Source organism: Chinchilla lanigera, unplaced genomic scaffold, assembly GCF_000276665.1.
Source record: "Chinchilla lanigera isolate Chin_1 unplaced genomic scaffold, ChiLan1.0 scaffold00021, whole genome shotgun sequence".
In the NCBI taxonomy this organism is placed as follows: Eukaryota; Metazoa; Chordata; class Mammalia; order Rodentia; family Chinchillidae; genus Chinchilla; species Chinchilla lanigera.
This window is the reverse complement of record NW_004955422.1, coordinates 12,583,711-12,607,334: the sequence shown is the minus strand read 5'-3', so window position 1 is coordinate 12,607,334 and position 23,624 is coordinate 12,583,711. Positions and strand designations below refer to the sequence as shown.

At 44.3% G+C, this 23,624-nt stretch overlaps 1 protein-coding gene across 2 annotated transcripts in view; it reads left to right on the top strand.

Annotated features, from left to right (window-relative positions):
* The window catches only part of Kiaa1549l (KIAA1549-like ortholog), a 122,026-nt gene that overhangs the window by 69,570 nt on the left and 28,832 nt on the right, over positions 1-23,624 (top strand). For both annotated transcript variants that reach the window (XM_013514326.1, XM_013514325.1), the window contains exon 16: positions 18,445-18,795. In XM_013514326.1, coding sequence (XP_013369780.1) covers positions 18,445-18,795 — 351 coding nt within the window. The remainder of the gene's footprint in view (positions 1-18,444; positions 18,796-23,624) is intronic.

The following is a 23,624-nucleotide window of genomic DNA, read 5'->3' as shown; positions in this document are numbered from 1 at the left end:
AAAATGGACCAGCAAATAAAGATCAAAAAGAAGTGAATCATGGTTCAAAATAGTATATTCATTTTCTTTCTTTTAAAAGAGAATAATAAAAAAAAGAACAATAGAAAAATGCCAACAACATAGACAAAAACAAAACAAAGCAAAAACGATAAAAATGATACAGGGTTTCCAAACAAAATAATAGGAATTAACAGTGGTTGCTGTATTACATATTGTTATCTTCAGCAAAGTTGCTCAGATTACCAGATGTAAGAATGCAAGATTGATCAAATCATTAAAGAGAATAAAAAATAAAAACAGGGGCTGGGGATTTAGCTCAGCGGCAAAGCACCTGCCTGGCAAGTGCAAGGTCGTGAGTTCGGTTCCCAGTACCGGAGAAAAACCAAAAAAAAAATAAAAAAAATAAAAACAGAAAAACCGTTAGAAACGATACAGAGTTTCACTAGACAAGATGGTAGGAATTCACCAATGGTTGTTATATTGCATATTGTTGTCTTCAAGTTAGTTGTTCAGATTATCAGATATAAGCATGCAAAATTGGCCAAAAAGAAAAAATTAGGCATTAACTGTTCCTTTCAATAAACCATTGGACATCAGCAGTACAGTTATCCCAGCTATCCTTCTATATACATATATAGTTTTCCCTTCTTTCTTTTTCTCCTTTCCCTCATCCCAGTTGTTCCTTCCTTTGCACAGTTTCTTTCCCTTTCAAAATATCTATTGTACACACTGGGTTTTATGTACTCTTTCAGGTTCTTACATTAGGGAGACAATATGATGTTTGTACATGTAGATCCAATTTATTTCACTTATGAGTATGGTCTCTTTTTGCATCCATTAAAAAAGCCTTGAGCTTATCTTTTTTATAACTGAATAATATTCCATTGTATAAAAATACCCCATCGTTTTTATCTGTTCCTCAGTTGATGGGTATGCATTTGGGCTGTTTCCAAGATCTAGCTTTGACAAGTTGTGCTGCTATAAACAGAGTGCATATATATCGCTGTAGTACCATGTTTTTCATTCTTCTGGGAAAATACCCAGAAGAGGAATAGCTGGGTTAAGTGGGACTTCTAATCCTAGTTTTGCGAGGATTCTCCACACCGCTTTCCACAGTGCTTTCACAATCTACACTCCCACCAGCAGTGGAGAAGGGTTCTTTTTCCCCCACAGCCCCTCCAGCATTTGTTATTGGTTGATTTCTTAATGACAGCCATTCTTTCAGGGGTGAGCTGGAATCTCAGTGTTGTTTTAATTTGCATTTCTTAAATGACCAGTGATGTTGAACATTTTTTCATATATTTATTCACCATTAGTATTTCTTCATCTGAGAAGTGTGTATTCATCTCAGATGCCCATTTTTGGATTGGGTCTTTGAATTTCAGGAGAGTACATGCATTTTCTTATTCCAATCATTTTCCAAAAATGGCAAGGTACTCTTGGCAAAAGAATCCATCAGGCCAGCAGTGAACTGGTCATTCCACTGGAAATATGTCATTCTTCCTACAGGGCCTAGAGATCTCAAAACCAGGCCAAAGTACCTGGTCATTTGGGAAATGGTGGAAACCAAAGCACTGGGAGAGTGATTTCATTTTCAATTTATCAAAAGTTGACTTTAGAATCCCAAAAGAAAAGGTTGCATGCAAAAATAATAAATACATAAATAAGTAAACAAACCCTAGGCAAACCTCAGCCCCTGCATGGATGGCAACCTAGATTGTTTCAAGTGCTTCTGTACAGCAAGACTTGCTCCATCCTGCAGACTCTTGGCTCCAAGGGGTTTGGGGTCTCCAGATGTTGCAGCAATGATTCTCAACTTCTTGGTCATCCTATCAGCTGGTAGGTACATCCCTGCCGGTAACTATGGACCAGTTAGTAGTAATTTTCTACAAGTACCCTCGTTTAAAGAATGCCTTATTTTTAAAAGATGTCCCAAATTTATCACTTCTAAGAGACGAGATTATATCATTAAACTAACTTTTGCACTAAAATGACTTTGTCTGCATGTGTGTAAATACTGCATTGTTTTTCTGGTGTGAGAAACCAAAACTGTAAATAAGGACCAAAATCTCTGCCTAACGTGTAAAAGTAAAAAATGTGTAATAAATATTGTGAAGTAGGAAGAAAATGTTCAAATGGGAGGGGAAGCACGGAGGGGGGAGGAGGAAAGGAAGGAAGGGAAAAGAGAAAAATGATGAAAAAAGAAGGAAAAAATGGAAACAAGGAGGGGGAGGGGCTAAAGAGAGGGGAGGGAAGTGGGGAAAAAAAGAATCAAGTTATCTCATGTACAGGTACAAATTCCCTATAATGAATATGATTATTATGGATACCTAAAATGTACCAGTAAACTTAATTAATAAAAAATAAAATAAATGGGGCTGGAGATTTAGCTCAGTGGTACAGTGCCTGCCTGGCAAGTGCAAGGTCATGAGTTCAATTCCTGGTACCAGAAAAAAAAAAAAAAATAAATAATATAAAGTTACTTTGTCTGACGTGTAAGGCAGGTAGAAAATAAAAATCTCAGCCTAATGTGTCAAAGTAAACAATCTCTATTTTAAGATATTCATTTCTGAATGAAAGTCATGTAGAAAATAGTGAAGCAGTGAATAAAAGGGAAGAAAATGCCCCAGTTATGATTCTCAGGTAGTAATTTTTCCCTAATCAGTCCATTAGTCCAGTATATGCACAATACAGCAGGTTTTGCTTGCAAAGGGCAAGGAATAATCTCAGCATTCCCTGAAGGTAAAAATGCACATTTCCAATTAGGTCTGAGTTTTAGAGTTCTTGCCTTTGTTTTTTTGAGGCGCTAGCGATGGAACCCAGGAGCTTGTGGATGCTAGGCGAGCACTCTACTGCTGCACTTCTAATCCTGATCTATTCTTTTCAAATTTAAAAATCTATGGCAGGCATAAATTCAGCTATCTGCCTTTGCTATGCGGGAACCTCTGAAATGGATTGTTCTAATTATAACTTTGAAAGTTATAGACATTTTTAAGCCACTTCCCTTAGGTTTCTTTCTGATGCTTTGTCTAAAATTCCACGCACTAGAGGCATAGGTGGTCCCCAACTCAGGGGCTTTTGACTTGTGATTTTTAAACTTTATGATGATTTGAAGGCAATATGTTTTCAGTAGAACTCAGACTTTAAATTTTTACCCTTCCCAGGCTAGCTGTATGCAGCTGATACCCTCTTATAACTCTAGGCAGTGGCGGGGAACCACAGCTCCCACTCATCCCCTTCTCTGCAGTGGACTGTGTGGCCAGCATTGTTTGTGTATCTGTCTCTTGTGTTTCTGCGTCCTACCATGTTTACAAAACTGTATGTGTGAATGAGATCTTCAGCCTCTTTTAGGCTTTGTGTTAGGTGGTTTCATGCAGCTGTAAGCTAAAGTAAGCATTGCAAGTGTGCTTAAAGTCAGGTGAACTGAGGACCCTCCGTAGGTTAGATGACTTGGGATATTATCATGTACAGTGGGTTTCTTGGGTCACAACCCTATCATAACCCCATCAAGGGGCATCTGTACTTGGTGAGAATTCCTGGCTTTCTGACAGTTCCCTCTCTAAAAAGTGACTGGTGGGTCTGGGAGTTGCATTGGTTAATCTTGATTGTCAACTTGGTGAGGTGATTGGCTTGTAAGGGCTCTAATGGTTCACAGCTGAGAGGGCTATTAGGCGGTGGATCTTAAGCAAAGTGGGGTGACCCTGGGGACTGTATCTAGTCTCTGGCCCCTCCTAGTCTGGCTCTTCCCCAGTGCTGTGTTCCTGGCTGTTGTGCCCTTTACCGTGATATTTCTGCCTTGCAGCCAACTGACTGTGGACTAAAACCTCTGAAACTGTGAGCCAACTAAACCTGTTCTCCTTTAAGTTGTATTTCAGATATTTTGTCCCAGCAACAGAAAAGCTGACCAATACAAAAACAAGCATGTTCAGAAGGAAAGCTGATCCACTGATGTACTTCAGAAGTACGTCATTGTGTACAGTGTACACACGATGTACGATGTACATCATGATCATTGGCTCTCTCATTCCAATTGCATGCTTTGGGAAATGTTTTGAAATGTCATAAAAAATCAAATTATTTTACAACTTAAAAGTACATGTAAATCTACAAAAGGGGTAGGTAATAAGCTTTATCCAGCTGCAGAAAACAGAAAACATGAAGCTATTTTAAACAAAAAATTTCCAGGAAGAATTAGGTACTTATAAAATTATCAGGGGGCTGGAGGAATGTCCAAGAAAGACTCTTCTTTTTTTTTTTTCCAGTACTGGGAAACAAACTCATGACCTCAGGCTTGCCAGGCAAGCGCTTAAGCCACTGAGCTACATCCCCAGCCCCAAGAAAGACTCTTAGAATAATACTGCAGTGCTGACCCTAAGGAGGGGCTGCTGCCTCTGTCCCAAGCACGGAAGTTGGGAGCAGGCTGCCCTGGAACTGCCATGGTTAAGAAAACACAGCTAGTTGTGTGTGGTTGCACACACCTGTAATCCTAGCAGTAGGGAGGCTGAGGCGAGAGATTCACAAGTTTGAGTCCAGCCTGGGCTATGTAGTAAATTCAAGGCCACCCTGGACTACATAGCAAGACCCTGTTTCAAAGCAAAGATGGTGGAAGGAAAGAAGGGAGGGAGGCGAGGAGAAAGAGAAAGGGAAAAGTGTTAGGTTCGGTGCAAGTAAGAGACAAAACAAAGGTAAAGAAAGTCTCTATTGCCAGCCACAGGAGGGCTGCTAAAGACACTTAAGGAACCTCTGAGGGAGGGAGCCGGGGAAAAAAGAATAAATTGGGCTAGGTTGGCGGTAGAGTTGATGGGGGCAATGTAGGTGATGTTACAGGCACCAATTGGAAAGGTGGACGCACACGCACAAAAGAAAATGGGGAGTAGTGGTCAGGTGGGGAGAGGAGAAGGTGGAAGCCAGCCTGGATGAGACACGTTGTCTGTTTGGGCCCCACGCCATGCTGGATCGCCGCCGTGATGGCTTGGCAGAATTTTGTATGGGCAGAAACCCATCAAAAAGAAAGGACAGAATGACCCAAGGATGAGAGAGCCCTGTACAACTTGAATTTCAGCAGCATCAGTGAAAGCAGCAGAAAGCTAGGCCTGCCTCAGGTCCTCTGTCCAGACTGCACACCAGTGCATACAGCCAGAAGAACCCAAGTCTTACAGAAGTCCGGGATATGTACATTAGCCATTCAGCCTTAGTGATACAGAAATGCATGCTGCAAAGAGGTGACCAGGAGTGTGCCCGCTAACCCCGTCACAGGTACTGCGAAGTAAGAGCAGATTTACCAGGCAGGACACCACTTGGGAAGCATTTAGGGTAATAAGTGAGGAAAGCAGAAAGCAAAGAGGAAAACAACCCACCTCCCAGAGCTCAGTCCCTAGCAGCTTGCTGAGGCTGTGGGCACTGATTGTTGTGCCTCGTGGGTGTTGATGTTGCTGGCCATTCACCTGACAATGCAGCCAGATCCCTTTGTCACAGGTGACCTGTGGTCACTGGAAGGAGGCCAGGGGATCAGAACAGTTGTTTTGATGGATTCCCCTTGCAGGGAGTATGAAATATGATCTGGCTGCCTACAATAATTTATAGCAAGCCTGGGGTCCTCTAGGTAAGTCTGTAATTGTATAATAAATGCAACTCTTCCCCCCACCATCTAGTCCCCACCTCTAACCCTGCATTTTACAGCTTTGACAGAAGAGACAGAGACCAAGGCTGATCACAGGAGTGACCTGGCACTGCATGATGGAGTAGGGCCACCTGAGGTTACAGTCAACTCTTGACTTCATGGAAGCAAATGGTTGATGTCAGGGATTTTGTCCTTTATTCTAGAAGCAACCTGCATGTTGCCCCCTGAACTAGTGCCCTTGTGTTGACCCTACCCTATCATCACCTTAGCATTCCACCTAGAACTTCCCTAGATCATCCCCAGTTTCAGCATCCAATTTCTTTCTCCTATCTCTGCCAGTTAATTTAAGCTATAGATACCCTAAATTATATGGCTCGAGTTCATGGATAATACAGTGTATTCTAACTGGGGCTTCCATCCCAAGGAAAATATCTGACAATAGGAGATCAGGCTCTGGAGAGCCTGAGGCAAAGAAGTTGAGGTGTTTGACCTCACTCAGAGCCAGGCCTCCACTTCCCTCCCTCCCAACACAGGCAGCTTTCCGCCAGGGCTGGGGGTGGAAAGGCCTTCTCTTCTGTTAGGAGCACTTGAGTGCGATGCACCTGCTTCTCTCTGATCTCCTTGCTCTCAGCCTGCCTGCTCCTTCCCTGGGTTTCTGCCTACCCATCCTAGTTTCTCCCAGACTCTCAGACCTCTCAGCTTTTTGACCTAGGTAGCCACTGTCTCCAGCAAGCTCTTGGTAAGAACACCTGCCAGAGAAGGGATGGAAACTGGATTTGGCAGAACTAAGAGCTGGACAATGGGACAGAACTAAAGCCTCAGATGACCCTGCTACAGAGTTGTCCAAGTCTAGGTGGAGCCGCTGGGCATTTGTATGCTAGTACAGAACAGTCAGTGGGTGTCCTTGGCCGAGGCTACTCTCTTTAGCCAAGGGCAATTCCCAGCAAGGCCATTTTCCAGCAAGGTCAGTTCCCAACTGAGGGCTGGCAGCTGGCAGTGTGCCCAGCAGCTGAGGAACCAGTCCTATAGTCCTGACCCCAATGGCCGTGTCCACTCCTGTGAGCTCCTTGGCCCGCTGTGGCCCCCAAACCTCTGTAGGAGCCAGAGGCCGGTGAACAGATGAGAATACCCCTCTGGGTTGCTGTCACTTTCATTGTGGGTAACAATCACATACTGAGTGCTGGACCTCATAGCACATGTGCACTGAACATACGCAAATTCAGCAGTGCAGGGACCTGAAAGAAGGAGGAAAAGAAACAATAATTAATGCCTAAAAGAGTAGCTTTTGCATATATTCTGTTCGTGTGGCACCTTGCACATTTCTTTGCCCCTATTACTCTCTACGACTGCATATTTAAGGCCACACACATGTTACCATGAGGATGATTTAATGGATTTTCAAGGGCCTAATTTGACATGATTTTACCTTCTCTGCTGGCATTAGCATCTAAGCCCCACGTGGAGTTCCACTGTACCTACCTGTGCGAGGCTCTGGAGAAGAGAAAGATGTAGTCCCTGTCGTGTGACTCAGGCAACTGCACATCTGTGGAGCGAGGTGGAGGTGCATGCAACGTATTCTGATAATGAGCTTGGATGGGAGGAGGGGGTCCTCCTGCAGGTCTGCTCCTCCCGCCTCTCCCCTGGCTGCTGCTGGGGCTATCCCCATTTCTCAACGTTGCTAAGGCTGCCTAGTGGGGGGAATCCTGAAACACACACCCTTGATTCAAATCCTCCCCACAGCTTTGGACGGGAGACTCCAAGTCTAAGCTCCCTGCTCAGGACTCATCTAGGGAGGCCAGCCCAGGCTCGCCTGCTAGCTCAGCTCATCACTCCTAACCCAGTCCCTGGGCTGCTACCTGAATGCCCTTCCCCCACCTTGCCAGGGTGCAGTCTTTGCACATGCTCATGGCTTTATTCAGAACATACCTTTCCCGCTTGCTTCTCCTATGTCAAGACTCCTCTATGACACTTGGGGCTGTGTGCTTCTTTGCCTGTGCATTGTAGGACATTTAGCAGCATCCCTGGCCTCTACCCTCTAACTGCCAACAGCCCCTCCCAGTTATAACAACCAAAACTGTCTCTAGACATTGCCATATGTTCCCTGGGAGGCAAACGCACTGACGTAGGCAATGCTTTCAGAGCTTGGTTTAAATATTATCCTCCCCAGAATCTTTTCCCAGCCCCCATGCCTGCAGATCTGGCATAGATGCCCCTCTTTTGTGTTCCAGTGGCCCCTGGTTCCTGCCCCAGTCACAACCCTCACCCTCAGTTTCTGATTCTTGGTGTATTTATTTTATTTCCCCATTCAGCTCCTCAAGGGCAGGAATCATGTTTTATTCATTCCTGAAAGCGCAGCACTCAGAACAGGGGCTGGCCTATAGTAGATGCAGTGTCTCTATTTGTTGAGCAAACGAGCAAACAAGTGTGGTGACAGGCAGAGAGGTGACTCCTAAGCTAAGGCTTGAAAAAATGGGGCATGGTGATAGCTCTGAGGCATAGAAACATCCAAGTCACCTATCAAAGCTGGAGACAAATGCACGTTACTGTTGGGAATCCAGTCTAAATGGTAGCTATCAGTTAGGGTGCTTTGGATGAAATTATCAGGAAACACAACCCAACTCAAGCTGTTTTTAAACACATAGGCAGGGACTGGCGGTGCAGCTCAGTGGCAGAGCACTTACCTAGCATGCGTGAAGCCGGAGAAGTCTGTTGGAAGTTGGCAGGGAACATCAGCTCTTGTGACTCCAGCTAAGACTCCAGCAGGCGGCGCAGCAAGGTCCCTTCTTCTGTACACTCATAATGACCCTGAGATAGGTGTCTCACACCTTACAGAGGACTGTCCCCAAAAGGTGACTTTCTTGCGGGGGATGAAATTGGAGATGGACTTCATGAAGGAAGCCCAAGACCTTTTGCCCATGGTACAAGGCCACACTTCCAAAGGGGACCTCAAAAGTCACCCTGTCCCAAATGCGGGTGGGCGGGGAATACTGAGTCAAGACAGATAAGATCTTGCGACCTGCACAGTATCGAACCCCTCTCTGCTCTATGGAGGGCAGTGGGCTAGGGTTCAGAAGCTGGAGTGGAGCTGGCTCCTGGGTATCTGCTACAGGCTGCAGAGGTTTTGCTTTGAGGATGGAGTATAATGCTAAGACCACTGAACCAGCTTCTTTTGGCCCTGACTGTCCTGCCAGTATGATCTCAGTGTAACTATGGCTCACTCTTTGGAAGATCAAGAAACAACAACAAGAAAAGAGGATAGCCCTCTTTCCTTAGAAGTCTGTGTGAGACTCTGTCATATCTTCAGCTCACCCAAAACCGAAGCAGCATGTTGTCCCTCCTGTCCCCGTAGCCTGGGTATGACTGCTGTTTTGGAAGACAGAATGAAATCTGGCATTTTTGGTGAGGTTTTTCAAAATTTCACATGCACGCTTTGCGGAGAAGAATCATCAAGCCGTTATTTCGAGCCTCCCACCTGTTCCAAGGGGAGCTGATCTCACTCTACCGACAGAGAAGCTTTTGAAATGTGGGCTTGGTCGGAAGCTACCGCAAAGATCTCTGTGCTCCTGTCCTGTGGTCATCTTCTCCCCACAAGGTGAAGGCGGAACTTCCTGAAATTTGGCTTCCAGAAGCAACTTCCTAGATCTACTGCTCCTTCCCCAGGGGTGGGCAGCACATGCAGCCCCCATTCCAACCAGGGCAGGCATTACATGGAGGAAGCAGCCCTGCTTTGTGTGGCTCAGAAGACACCCCCTGATTGGTGGAAGAAAACATAGACATGGAACCAGATCAATTTCATCATAGCCAGATGGCCCAGAATTTATCTTGCTGAAGCCCCACCTGGTATCTGGGCCCTCGCCAGGAGGTTGCAGGATCTGTTCAGAATCTGTTCTTCTTGCAGGATGGAGCTGTCCTTCACACTAAGCAGAAAATCAGGACCTCGGGGGAAATTTTGGAGAAGGTCTTCAGATACTTGTACTCTGGAAATGTGCCAGGTTGAAGCCAAGTGATGCTGTTTGTCCTGGAAAATCTGGCCTTGCAAGATATCCACCCACTCTGGGGCTCATCACTCAAAAAATTCTGGAATACATGGTCTTAGGAACCCTCATCCTTCTTCTTAAATGCACTGGGAATAAGACTTTCAAATCTATTCTACACCCACGGAAATGCCTTTCACTGTCTTTTGTTTTTCTGTTGGTGTTTGTTTTTAAACCCAGGCCTTCACATTGAGCTACATCTCCAGCTCTTATTATTTATTACGTTGCAACAGGGTCTCATTAAGTTGCTCAGGCTGACTTGTGATCTTCCTGCTTCAGCCTCCTTGCTTGCTGGGATTAGAAGTATGTGCCACCATGCCCAGCTATCTTTTACTGCCTTTAAATAGAAATTCTTAGGGCTCTTCAGGCTAATGTCCACATGGTCATCCAGCGAGTTTTGATGAATGCTCAACTATGTGCCATCCTCAGGGGCAGTAGCAGTCATGCCAAAGTCCCTCCCCTCATGGAGCCTGCAGTCCAGTGGGGGGACTGACAGAAACACCTTTGCAGAGATGGACGGCACAATTCCCAGAACGAGCAGCAGGGTGAGGCAATGAGCAGTCACAGGCTGGGCCAGGGAAAGGCTCCTTTGGGAGGTGACTTTCGAGCAAATACCTAAAATGAGGGTGCCAGGCATGGTGAGCCCCAGGAGAGGGCATTCTGGGCAGCAGCAGCAGCGAGGTCCAGAGGGAGACACACCTGTGGGGAGTTCAGAGAGCACCCAGAGACCCGTGTCGCGTGAGTCCCCTTCATGGTAAAGACCCCCAGCCTCGATCCTTCCTTCCCCTCCCCCCGCCACTTCGAATCTGTCAGTTCTCTTTCAGAACATATCTTGACCTCATCCACATCCTGCTTGTCCACGCCCACCCTGACCCAACCCCTTGCCATCCCTTCTCATCTGGATTCCTGCAAGAGCCTCCTAAATGACCTTCTATAAATTCTTCCATTCCAATCACATTTCTCTCCTGTTTAGAATTCTCTAATAGTTTCCACTTGTCCTCCTGACAACTGGGGCCTCAGCCACAAGATCTGTGTATTCCTCGGCGAGGTCACAGGCTGGGCAGTTTAAACAATAGAAGTGTATTTTCTCCCAGGCCAGGAGGCCAAAGCTCTAAATCAAGGTATCAGCAGTGTTGCTCACTCTGAGGGCCACGAGGGAAGGCTCCAGGCCTCGCTCCTTGGTTTATAGACAACCTCGTTTTCCCTGTGGGCCTGTCCCATGTCTGTGTCCGTCTCCACCTCCTGGAAGGACGGTAGTCACACTGGCTGCACACTCATGACCTCGTGTTTATTTTTTCTCCCCTGTAAAGACCTGGCTCCAAAGGCAGTCACATTCTGAGATACTGGGCTGTAGGACACAGTTCACTGCAGAGCAGTTCTTTGTCTTTCTCAACTACTGCAAGCGCTTTCCTACTTTGGGACTTCTTCCTAAGCTTGCCTATGGCAACTCAATTTGTTGCTTATAATGGCAAAATTGATAATAAGGTAAAATGTTCTGATTAGTGTATAATTTGATGAGCTCTGACAAATGTGTATATCCTTGTACCCACCAGCTGAATCAAAATACAGAACATTTTTATCATCCCCCAGAAAATTCCCATAGTCCGTCTTTCAGCCAGTCTTCACCCCTCCGGGAGCCCTATCTACCATTCTAGTTCTTCCTGTTCTTGAACTTCATATAAAAGGAATTCTTTAGTATGTTCTGTTTTGTGCCTGACTTCTCTCACTCTATATTCATGTATACTGATGGATGTACCAGCACTTTATCCTTCTTTTTACTACTGAGTAATACTCCAATTTATACATCTGACAAACTACTTGTTTATTCATCATGCTATTGTTGGACACTTCAGGGATTCTCAGTTTGGAGCTATTATTTTAAAAATTTTAAAGATTTCATGTATTTTGTGAATATATGCTTTCATTTATCTTGACTAAGTAGGAGTGGAATTTCTGGGTTGCAGAGAAAGTATATATCTAATTTTTTTTAATAAACTACAGTCAGATTTACAATGTATTGTACTATTTTCCCTCGTCTGAGCAACATGAGAATTCAAAGTCTATTTCAGTCTATCTCACCAACATCTGCTGTTATAAGCTTTTTAAATTTTAGCCATTCCACTGGACATGAGATGAAATAATTTCCCTGATTACTAATGACATTGAACACCCGTCTGTGTGTTTACTGGGTGTTTATGTGTCTCTTCTCAATGAGATATCTTTTCAAGTCTTTCACTTCAATTTTTAAATTGAATTGCCTTATTATTCATTTGTAGAAATTATTTATATATTCCAAAGTGTTTTGTCCTTTCAGAAGCTTTTCTTTTTAGTCGTTGTCTAATAAAGACATTATGTTTTAATTTTGTTGAAGATTCAGGCCTATAAACCATGTCCCAGGACTAGATAATGGGACAAAGTGTGTTATAATATTTTCCAGAGAGCAGATAGTATGGGGCTGCAGTGTCTTTCTGGTTTGCTCCCATGGGTTTTAAAGAAAAGCTGAATAGGCATGGTGGGGGCACACCTGTAAACCCAGCACTCACAAGGCTGAAGCAGGAAGATGGCTGAGAGTTCAGGGCTTTACTACAGTAAAGCAAGACCTTGTCTCAAAAAAACAACAAAAGACATTCTATAGAATATATTAATTATTCACATATATGTATATGTACATAGTGTCATTCTATGTTTATATAAAGTTCAAAAGCAGGAAAAACTAGTATGTAATGTTAGAAGTCAGGACAGCAGTAAGTTGTGGGTAGAAAGGAAAGGCGTGGACTGGGTTTCTGTGGTACTTGTAGTGTATTTCTTGGTCAGGGTGCTGATTCCACATGGAGTGTGGAGTTGTGATAAGGCATTTATCTGTGCCCTTAGGAGACATGTACTTTTTAGTTTGAATGTTATACATCAATATGGGAGGGGCCATAAAAGTATAAGCCTCCTCCAAAAATCAAACATAGTATCTCATATTAAAACATCATATATACTCAAAAAATGAAAATAAAGAGAAGCTACAGTGCCCTGGACACATGGCCACTCTCTGGGGTATCCTGAGTGTGTGGGACTTGCTTGCTCTTCTGAAACAACATGGAGAGAGTTGCAGGTTCTATCCTGTAGGCCCCATACAGCATGATGCCAGAGGCCTGTGTTCAGGTGGAGAAGGAATAGCTTCAGCTCCTCTAAACACCGTGGCCTTTGCTGCCAAGTTTTGATATACCAGACCTACCTAAAACCTCAAGTACATGCACACTTTGTACCAATCATTCTAATTTTTTTGCAGTACTGGAGATTGAACCTAGGGTTTTTACACTGAGCTACATCCCCAGCCACCACCACCCCACTTTTATTTATTTTAATTTTGAGACAAGGCCTTGTTAAGTCACTAAGTTTTCCAGTGGGCTCAAACACAGTTTTCCTTCTTCCACCTTTCAGAGTGTTGGGATTACAGCTGTGCACATCTGACCATGATTGCATGCAAAGTTTGAATCACAAGGATACCTCCTCCAGCTGTAGCAAGATATTGGGAAACCACCTAAGATAGCAATTGGTTTACAGTGTCATTGGATTAAAAAGGGAAAGCTGTAATTTGAAAGTTCCATATGTATATTAGAATGATATGAAATTACTGAAAGTTATTCCCTATAAATACATATACTAAGTGACAGAGACATGGACTTACAATATTATTGGATTAAAAAAGATTTCACAATATTATATATAGTACAGTCTGTTTTTTAGAAACCTCACAAATATATAAAAATGCTTGCCTGCATATATCCATGTGTGTATTCTGTTTATAAAATCATAACCCAGACCACTGATTCTACAAGTGTAACTAAGTCAAAGAACTGTGTTAACAAAAGAAATTTTTAACTAGCTCTACTCCTTTACTCATATTTTTCATATGAGTAAAGGCAAACATATCATGCTCAGTAATACTTTTTAAATTCTCCTAATTTCTTTCCTATTCACATCATAGGTGACTTTCTGAAAAATGCCCCTAGAAGACCTCCAGCCCACACCTTCTGTCTCAGTTAGGTTTGCCATCTGTTGTGGTTTGGATCAAAATGGTCTTCCAAAAGGCTCATGTGTTCAGATATAGGGCTTTGGGGAGCTGATTAGATTGGGGAGAATTAACTCATCAGTGGGTCAACCCATGAATAAGTTCATAGCTGTTCTGCTGTGATGGAGAAAGTAGGTCACCAGGGTGTGACCTGGAAGGGCATATCCTGTCCTCTTCCCTCTCGCCCTCTCTGGCTCTTTCTGCTCTCTCTGCTTCCTAGCTGTCACGAGGCAAGCCGCCTTCCCTCTCTATGCCCCTCCACCATTGGGGCCAGCCTACCATGGACTGAAGTCTCTGAAACCATAAGTCAAAATCAATCATTCTTCCTTTAAATTGTGTATATATGTCAGATATTTTGTCTTAGTAGTAAAAGCTGCCTAATACACAATCCCCACTTCCTGCTGTCCTTCACACAAGCCAGAGATTCTGTGTGCCAAAGGGTGGGCCCTTCTTACATGGGGAGAAGCTGGCCTCGGCCAAGCCGTCATTTTCTGTGTGATGCAAGTGAAGAAAAAAGCACCCTGGCTGCTTATCTGACAGTGAGTACAGGGGTTGAATAGCCCTGAGAGACTGAGTGAGCTGAGACCGGCAGAAAATCCCACACAGGGCCAGCCCATCCCAGGTCTTCCAGTAGAGGTGGGCACCTACTATGGGAAGTACTTTGGCTTCAGCTCAGGGAACAGTGATCCTACCCTAAAAGAGCACCTAGTCTATGCCAGGAGTCAGATAATAGTTGCAGCAAGCATTTATCAAATGCTTATTGCCAGATACACTTCTAAGTGCTGTCTATTTATATATTGATGCTGTTCAGTCTTACAGTCATCTCTGAGGCAGCCTGTCTGAATAATTATCTTATCTTCTATCTTCTTGGCCAGAGAAATCTGTTCAGCCCTCAGCCAGAGCCCAGAACTGTGGTGTGGTAGTGGATCTGCGTAACAGTGGGTAAATGCCTAAGCACTAGAATTAGTACATGTGCTGCCAAAGAAAGCATGCTAGATGCTAGGTGCTAGGTGCTGGGTGCTAGGATTAAACTTTCTGCCACATCTGCCAATTATGGGCAGCAATTTGATCTTTCAACACATCAATTTCTTCATCTGTAAGATAGGACTAATCATGCTTGTTAATATTGCCTCACAGGTTATTACAAGGATAAAAAGAACCAGGTGTGGTGGTACACACCTGTAATCCCAGCACATGGGAGGCTGAAGCAAAAGAATCACCAAGAGTTTCAGGCCAACACAGTAGGCTACAAAATGAGTTCAAGGCCAGCCTGAACTACGTAGCAAGACTACCTCAAAAACAAAAAACAAAACAAAACGGGATTAAAAATTCAATACGGGGGCTGGGGATTTAGCTCAGCGGCAAAAGCGCCTGCCTGGCAAGTGCAAGGTCGTGAGTTCGGTTCCCGGTACCAGAGAAAAACAAAACAAAAACAAACAAACAAAAAAAATTCAATATGTACAAAGCCCTTCAGTGTCTGGTATAGTTATAGGCTCACTGATATTATTTTTGTTGCTATTTATCTCCTTCCATGGGAGCTCCTTCCAGCTGGGACACGGTCTTATTAATCATTATATTCGTAATACCAGCCCAGAACTCAGCATACTGTTGAAAGCAATAATTGTGTGATAAGTAAAAGAATGAATTTATTAATCATATGTCGCAGGCAGGGAGTTTGGAGGGTGTTTCCCTTCATGAGCAGGCATTAGATTCCTCCAAGAGTGATACAATGCAGGAGTGTGGCACTTCTTAGAGCAGATAGAGTTAAAGAAATAGTGAATACTAGACCATCGTTGAACTCTCCCGTTAGGAGAAGCCTGAGGCTTAGGGAGTCAGGCAACTTGCCTGGGGTTGGTTGTGCAGCTCGTTATCATTAGAGGGGACGTGTTAAGGAAAGTGGGCCTTTTAACCTCAAACTCACTCCTTGGGGAACTGGACAGACTTTTTAATTTCAGGCCAAATTTACAAAGTCTTATTGAATGCCAGGTGTCTTATGCTAGGCTCACAGAAACAGAGGTGTGATAAACTCAGGGAGGGTCTAGTTTGGGGCAGTGCAGACCTTACACAAATCCAGTGGGATGAGAGAAAGCTCAGGCATGATGAGAGCTGGTCATGTTTCCATCTGCAGATATCAAGAGACTGAAAAACAATCTGACAACTGTGGGAAAACAGGCATTGTGTAGAATACAATTTGAACAAACCTGTCGAGGTCATGCTTGAGTTATGGCTCTGGACCCTCTGGTTAAAGGGAGCTCTCCATACAGAATGGAAGCCCTGAGGGGAGCTGGGGGTTAATTTCTACTGGGGATGTCATGGGTGGATGGCAGTGGAGCCACTTCCCCTACAAAAGTAGTGCCTCCCCATGCCCCTCCCCACAGGACAGCCCCACCCCAGGGATCTTGGGGGAGGGGGAGAGCAGGGGGATAGTGCTGTGAAGCACACGTCACCCTGCCTAAGGCACAACTATAAATTCACATGATAATAGATCCACCAATATGGCTGGAAAGGCATGGTGCAGCTCAGGGGTGGGAAAATCATAACTCAGCTCACTCTGGTGCCATTAACCTCCCACCTGGGAGTAGTTTAGCACTGAGCATCCATTATGTATTAGTGATATTGAGGATGTAGGAGGAAGGGCTTTGTGTGGGTAGCAATCCAGGGTGAATGAGGCAGTACAGTAGAGCAAGATGAGCCTGGCACGGGAGTTAGGAGCTCTGGTCTCTATCATCACCCTGATCTGGGTGACTTTGGGCAAGTCGTTTATCTGCTCTGGCCTTGATTTCCTCATCTGTAAAATGGGGCTTCAATTAAATCATCTCCTGAAGTCTTTCAGGCTCCTAATTCAGTTCAGAATGTTTTATGCATTATGAAGAAACTTGCAAAAGTTGCATTCCCTCTCCTAGAAGGTATAGCGAGGCAAAATCTCAACAAGCAGATTTCAAGCCTTCGCAGAGCACGTTTCCCAGGCTGTGATAATAAGGCTTTCCCTAAAAAGCCCTTAACAGAAGAGCCCCAGTGTGACTCAGCCCAGGGCTTGGGGACATGCTCTCAGGCATGACATGTCTTTGACTTTTTTGTTATCTGGAGGGTGATTTCATATTCTATGCTGTAATCTGTCCTTGCTTGTGTTCATATAAAAATAGGATTTTTAAATTACTAAATCTAGATTTGCAGGTTGGCAGAGAACTTTACCTTTCATGTGAACTATAGTCAAGTCCTAACCCTGGATGATAGGATTACAGCAAATGTCTGATTTCTTGTTTGTGTTTTCTGTACTTTCAGTCTCTTCTCTAATTGATAAATACATATTTTAAAAATGAAATGTATCATGCTTTAGACCTTTGTATGTAATACTTGAGGGAAGGATTTCCCCATAAGGGTGGGTTCCCTAATGGCATTTTCTTACTCCGTTCATGGGATATCCAAGTGATTTAGAGACATCAATCACCTGAAAATATGTGCATCTGGATGATGAGGATGATGATAATGGAGATGACAGTAACTATCATTGTTGTGCTTTTACCCTATGCTAGCATTATATATTCTTACCTGTACATTTGTCTAATCTTTATTAATCTTGTGAGGCAGGATGACCCTCATTTTACCAGTGAGGTCATTGAAACACCAAAGAGTTAAAGCAACATTCCTGGTTGGAATGTCTTTCATGCGTGTCTTTTAACTTCTCAGCTCACCCCTAAGACCTGGCCCTTGCTGCAGCGGCTGCCACAGAGAAGTTGCTACAGAGAATCTGCTCCAGATTCTTATACTCAAGGGCATAAAGAGTATAGAATATGTACATGTCCCAATACCCTATGATGAGTACATTCATTTTCATAAAGATATACTGAGAAGTTCCTTCTCGCCTGCTTTTGTGCATTCTCGCAGCCTGAGATTGTGCGTGGCCAGTGTGGTAGAATGAACACCTACAGGAGGCCCAGCCAACAGTGGCAGGGAGGCCTCCAAATGAAGAGCAGATGCTAAGCAAGCCTTTCTCAGCAGGCAGGAGTAACCAGCAGCCTTTGCCTCCTGCTCCTGATGCCGGTAAAGTCCCTGCTCTCTGCCAACCTAATACTGCAGTCGCTCCCTGAATGAGAGGGTCAGTGGGGAAAAGGCAAAGGAGTGTCCTACATCAGTGAATCTCAAACTTGAGCATCAGAATTTCCCAGGATGCTTATTAAAGCACAGCACACCCACTCCCAGAGCTTCTGATTCATTGTACACCACTCTGATAAATGGCATCAGGCAACCAGCAATTCTCTGACGGATAGCAGCATGCAGGGCCATTTAAAGAGTGTGTCCAGATTCTAAAATACCATCCCTCAGGGTGTAGACTACAGGCTGCTCCAGATTCTTATCCTCAAGGGAATAAAGAGTATAGAATATGTACATGTACCAGTACCCTGTGATGAGTATATTCACTTTCATAAACATATGCTAATAAAAAGATTTTTAAAATTTTAAAGACTGCCACTAATTTTATCCATGAAAGCTACTTCTCATTATGCTAATTAGCAAAGTCTGCATGTAGCTGTGGATAACAAGTATACAGCAGTGGCTGGAGTGTGACCTTTCCTATATATGACCTTCTGGTTGGACACCTAGGATAGAACTTCAGTTAGCACAGACTTGTAATATAATCAATCTGAGTGAATATTTTGGAGTAAATTATAGGCCACCTTCATGGGAAAGATCTTAATTAACAAATTTTGGGGCTTTGTTTGGTCCCACAGACGGAGCCTGAAATCATAGAGGAAACCAATGTGGACAGAGTTCATGACCCCCGGGGCTACGCCAGGTCAAGGCCGGTGAAAGGCCACTCAGAGACCTCCACGCTGAGCTCGCAGCCGTCCATCGATGAGGTGAGGCAGCAGATGCACATGCTGCTGGAGGAGGCCTTCAGCCTGGCATCCGCAGGCCACGCCGGCCAGAGTCGCCACCAGGAGGCCTACGGCTCCACGCAGCACCTGCCCTACTCTGAGGTGGTGACCAGTGCCCCGGGGACTATGACACGGCCCAGGGCTGGTGTGCAGTGGGTGCCGACCTACCGCCCAGAAATGTACCAGTACAGTCTGCCCCGGCCGGTAAGTCCGATGTCCCTCTTGTCTGTCATCATCAGTCAGCCCAAGCCAGTGGGTCCAAGAAGGGTCTCAAAGCAGGGACTTCTTATGATGGCCCACCTTGGGAGTCAGAGATAGGCCCTTCTGGCTCTCATTCTAGCCTTCATCCATGACACAGAGCCTCTTATTCTTGTAGGCAAGATGTACAAAAAGCTGTTACCGCCGGAAGTGGTGGCACATGCCTGTATCCTAGCACTTGGGAGGCTGAGGCAGAATAACAAGTTCTAGTCCTTCCTGGGCAATTTAGCAAGACCCTGTCTCAACATAAGGAAAATTTTCAAAGAGCTTGGGATGCAGCTCAGTGTGAAGGCCCTGGGTTCAATCCCTACTACAGAAGAAAAAAATGTGGGGCTGCAGCTAAGTGCTAGAGGACCTCTGGGTTCAACCCACAGTCCCACCAGAGGGAGAAAAAAGAAAAGCCTTTATATTCGATCATAATATATTTTAGAATAAATTTTATTTTCTACTGACCCTCCTGAAAAGGCCTGATCACAATCTTCATTCAAGGAGAATGCCAGGTAAACTGTAAGTGATAGTTCATTTGGTAGTTGTTGCTTCCAGGACTTCAAATAACAATTTTAATTAGCTTGCATTTCATTCACTACTGTAGCATCTACATAAATCTTTTTCAGATGACAGGCATAGTTGTATAAATCATAGACCATACTAGATGGAGCTGGCATATAGATTCAGCCTTCTGATATCAAACGCCCTATGCCCGGGGTTACTCCTGCGAGGACCTTTATACATTGTTACTGTGATATGTCACTGCTCAAGAAGAGTCAACATTACTGAGTGTTTTACCAGTCCTGGTACTGATCCAAGTGTTACTTGTACATTATGTGTTCAGTGCTTACTTACAGCAAGCCCCTGGGACAAGTACTAATTTTATCCCTAGTTTACAGATGAGAAAACTGAGAATATACAGCTTGTGTAAGGATAGCCAGGAAGAGACAGAGTTGGGAGCCAAGGCCTGGCAGTCCAACACCAGAAACTGAGTTCTTAACCAGCGTGTCGTACTGTCTTGTGTTTTATTATATTGCCCCTCCTCTGTATTGTTCACTCCATTTACAGTAGATTGTTTGGGGCACCTGTGGGGCTGTACTCTCACCCCTAAGTACACACTATCCTGGGGCTTATGAACTGCTGTGATGCTGTGTAAATATGCACAGCGTCCAGCACACCGCAGCCTGCCTCTGTATAGCCCCTCTGCGTCTCCCCATGATGCTGCTCTTTGAGTCATGCCTGCTTCTCCTGGAGGGCCTTGTCTCTCCCCGAAGCTTCCTGTCCCCATACCATTGCTGGTTGGTTGGCAAACGACCCCGAAGTCTGTTGCAAACTGGGGCTCAAGAGAGGTGGCTGTGCTTGGGGCCATCATCAAGGCTTTGTCCCTAGTTCGGCAGGTTTAGAATTTCTATCTTGTCCCTTTCTCCATGGGGATCAGATCCCAGGAATCTGACTTATGCTGATTAAGCTCATAACTGCTTTACTATTAAGAATATGAGTTTGCCAACCTTCAGCGAGTATCGGGTGGCCAGGTGACGGGGTGACCTGCCCAGGACACTGGTGCTCGCTGGTCTGTGTGCTCCTTCACTAAGTACTGTAAACACCAGTTTGGGGGAAATAAGATAGCACGAGAACCAGTTGTTTTAAGGTCATCTTTTCACTTCGTGATGTGCAAATCCAGAGTACAAGCAATAAAGAAAATAAACACAAGATGTCTTTATTTATAGCCTGTTTTCTGAAATACAGGTAGAATATAAAGAAAAGTTCTTTTTATTTTCCTTTTTTTATGGTGCAAGAGATCAAACCCAGGGTCTCATGCATGCTAGACAAATGCTCTACTGCTGTGCTATGTCCCTAGCCCTCAAAGAAAAACTCTTAATATAATATTAATATTTTTATTGTGGTGAAGTATACATAACAGAATATACTATTTTAACCCTTTTAAGTGTACAATTCAGTACACTTAAAAATTCGCATTGTGCAATCGATCTCCAGAATTCTTCATTGCACAACATGGCACTTTGTACCCACTAAAAAACATCCTCCCTTCCCTCCTCCCCGCAACCACCATTCTATCGTCTATGAATTTGACCTCTGTAAGTACTTCATGTAAGTGGATTTTTATGTCTTTTTATGACTAGCATATTTTACTTAGCATAATGTCTTCAAGGTTCACCCATGTTGTAACATGCATCAAGAACTTCCTTCCTTTTAAAGGCAGAGTAATATTTGTTGCTTGTATAGAGCACGTGCTGTCTATCCATTCATCTGTCAGTGGGCGGTTGGCGTGGTTCACTTTTTGACCATTGAGGATAGCGTTATTGTGAATTTCACGGTACAAACATCTCTTGAAGTCCTTGCTTCCCATTCTTTTGGGTGCACACCCAGGAGTGGAGTTGCTGGGTCATATGGAATTCTATTTGTAATTTTTAAGGAACTGCCCTGTTATTTCCCACAGTGGCTACATCATTTTACAGCCCCACCCCCAACAGTTCCCAAGAGTCCCCAAATCACCACATCTTCATCAGCACAGGCTAGTTGCTGGTCTTCTGGAAGTAGCCACCCTAATGAGTGTGCGATGGTATCTCGCTGTAGCTTGGCTTGCATTTCCTTAATCTGTAGCGCTGCTTAGCACCTCTCCATGTGCTTGTTAGCTATTTGTGTTCCTTCTTAACATAATTTTTCAGACAAAATAGACTTGGGGGAAATGACTAGGTCTCAGGAATACCAGATTTCCTCCACCATGAGGGAACTTTGGTGGGTGCATTCAAAAAGCACTGCGTGGGGCGGGGATATAGCTCAGCAGCATTAGTGTTTGCCTGGCAAGCCTGAGGTCATGAGTTTGACTCCTGGTACCAAAAAAAGAAAAAGCACCACGTTACCAAAGAATGTCAGCAGCTCCAAGGCTACCACTGGCCACATTCCCGTCAGTCTGGATCTGAGCATTCCTTTTCTTTAGAAAGAGTTAGAAAATTTCTCACTCACCTTCAAACCTGTCTCATAAATGCTTTCCCATGACAATCACATTGCAATTTCCAAGATTACAGTGTTCTAATTGCACATTACATCAGCACCTGCCTTCAGGAAAGAGGGCATTTCCTCTGAGATTTAGCAAACTCCTTAATCTTACCATGTTTACATCGTCCCTTTAGGCTGCTTTCCTCAGGGAAAAGTCCTGCCGTCCACTCATTACCACTGGCTTCCATCACGCTGGCTCATTCGCCCAAGTGTCTGGAGGATGCTCATGTCCCTGAACTCAGTCTTTCCCCATCCCAAAGTAGGGATGCACACCAGTGGAAAGGCCTTAGGGACTGCAACTCTGAGCCTCACACCCTTCTGCCATACCATGGAGGTGATAGAGGGTGTGGAAAGAACAAAACGATAATTCCTGTCGATGCTTAGCCTGGTCCTAGCACCTGGTAACCTCCCAACACTTGTTAGCTGACATCAGGGCAAATTATTTAACAAATGGTCATCATTACTGTCAGATTATTCCTTCCTTCTCATTAGGCCCACAAGTTATATCCCTTTCCCACTGATGACTCTGAGACCGCAGTTCCTGCTTCTACTCTCTTATACCCTTTAACACCATGCACTTATTCCCAACTCCAGGTCCCAGAGAAACTTTCCTTCCATTTGAAGATAATTCTCAAAAACAGTGGGGCTCTTCTGGCTGGGGGCCAGATTCTGGGAATCCTTGATGAGGTCTGGGGTTCAGAGAGAAAGGTTTAGACAACCAAGGCAAATCTTCCAAACAGTGATAGGTAAGAAGATGCCATGTCCCCCAATCATTACACATCAATTTGGTAAAAACCATCTTTAAAGATTCATTGTGGGACGTATGAAAACTCAGATGGTTCTATTGTCACAATTGGGGGTTGGCAGCGATGGCAAATGGGCACAAACATCTGCATTACATATTTTAAAACAAAGCCACCTAAAACAGACATGGACTGAGACGTAACACAATAGAGAGGTGAACGATATTAAAGGCCATTCTCTTTTTAATTAAGGTTTTCTTCTCCACTGACAACGTGTAAGGTCGTATTTCCATGAAAGGAGAAAATAACTAACAGTACACAGTGGGCAAGATGATTCTTAACCGAAGCTCTCCCAGAGCTCCTTTGTGTTATGATAATGTGAAAATCGGTAGAAAAGGTGGCAATTTAGAATGATAACTGTGATTACTTTTTTGTCCTCCAAAAAGGAAGTGCTTCAGCCTCTGCCAGGGGATAATTGGAAGCTGGTGGCTTTAAAAGCACAGGGCCAGCCTGATGGCATTTATGTCATGGGCAAGGTTACTGCTGGTAGCTTGGGAGTTCCACAGTGCAGTTCAGGAGACACTCATCATGTTTTACCCCTCGAATCTGAAGAAATTGAACTCAACATCTAACGACCAATCCAGTTTTGCTAGCAGCCGTAGTGAGTGTACGCCAAGCAGAATGAAAACATCCAACAGCCTTCTTGTTGGAGACAGAATAGGGAATTCCAAAAAAGACTATAATATCTTCTCTACTAGATTCTTTACTGATGGAATTAACAGTGACAACAATAACAGTTGCATCTACTGAGTTGCTATTATTTACTGCTCTTAGTTACTTTTCTCTCGTTGCTGAGACAAAATACCCAACACCCAAAATGAAGGAAGGAAAGGTTTATTTAGCTCACAGTTTGTGGAGGTTTCAGTCCATACTTGGCTGGCTCCAAGGCAGAAGATAGCAAAGCAACAAGAGCAAAGCGGGGAATGGCAGCCGAACAGCAAAGAGCCAGAGCAAACCGGAGGAATG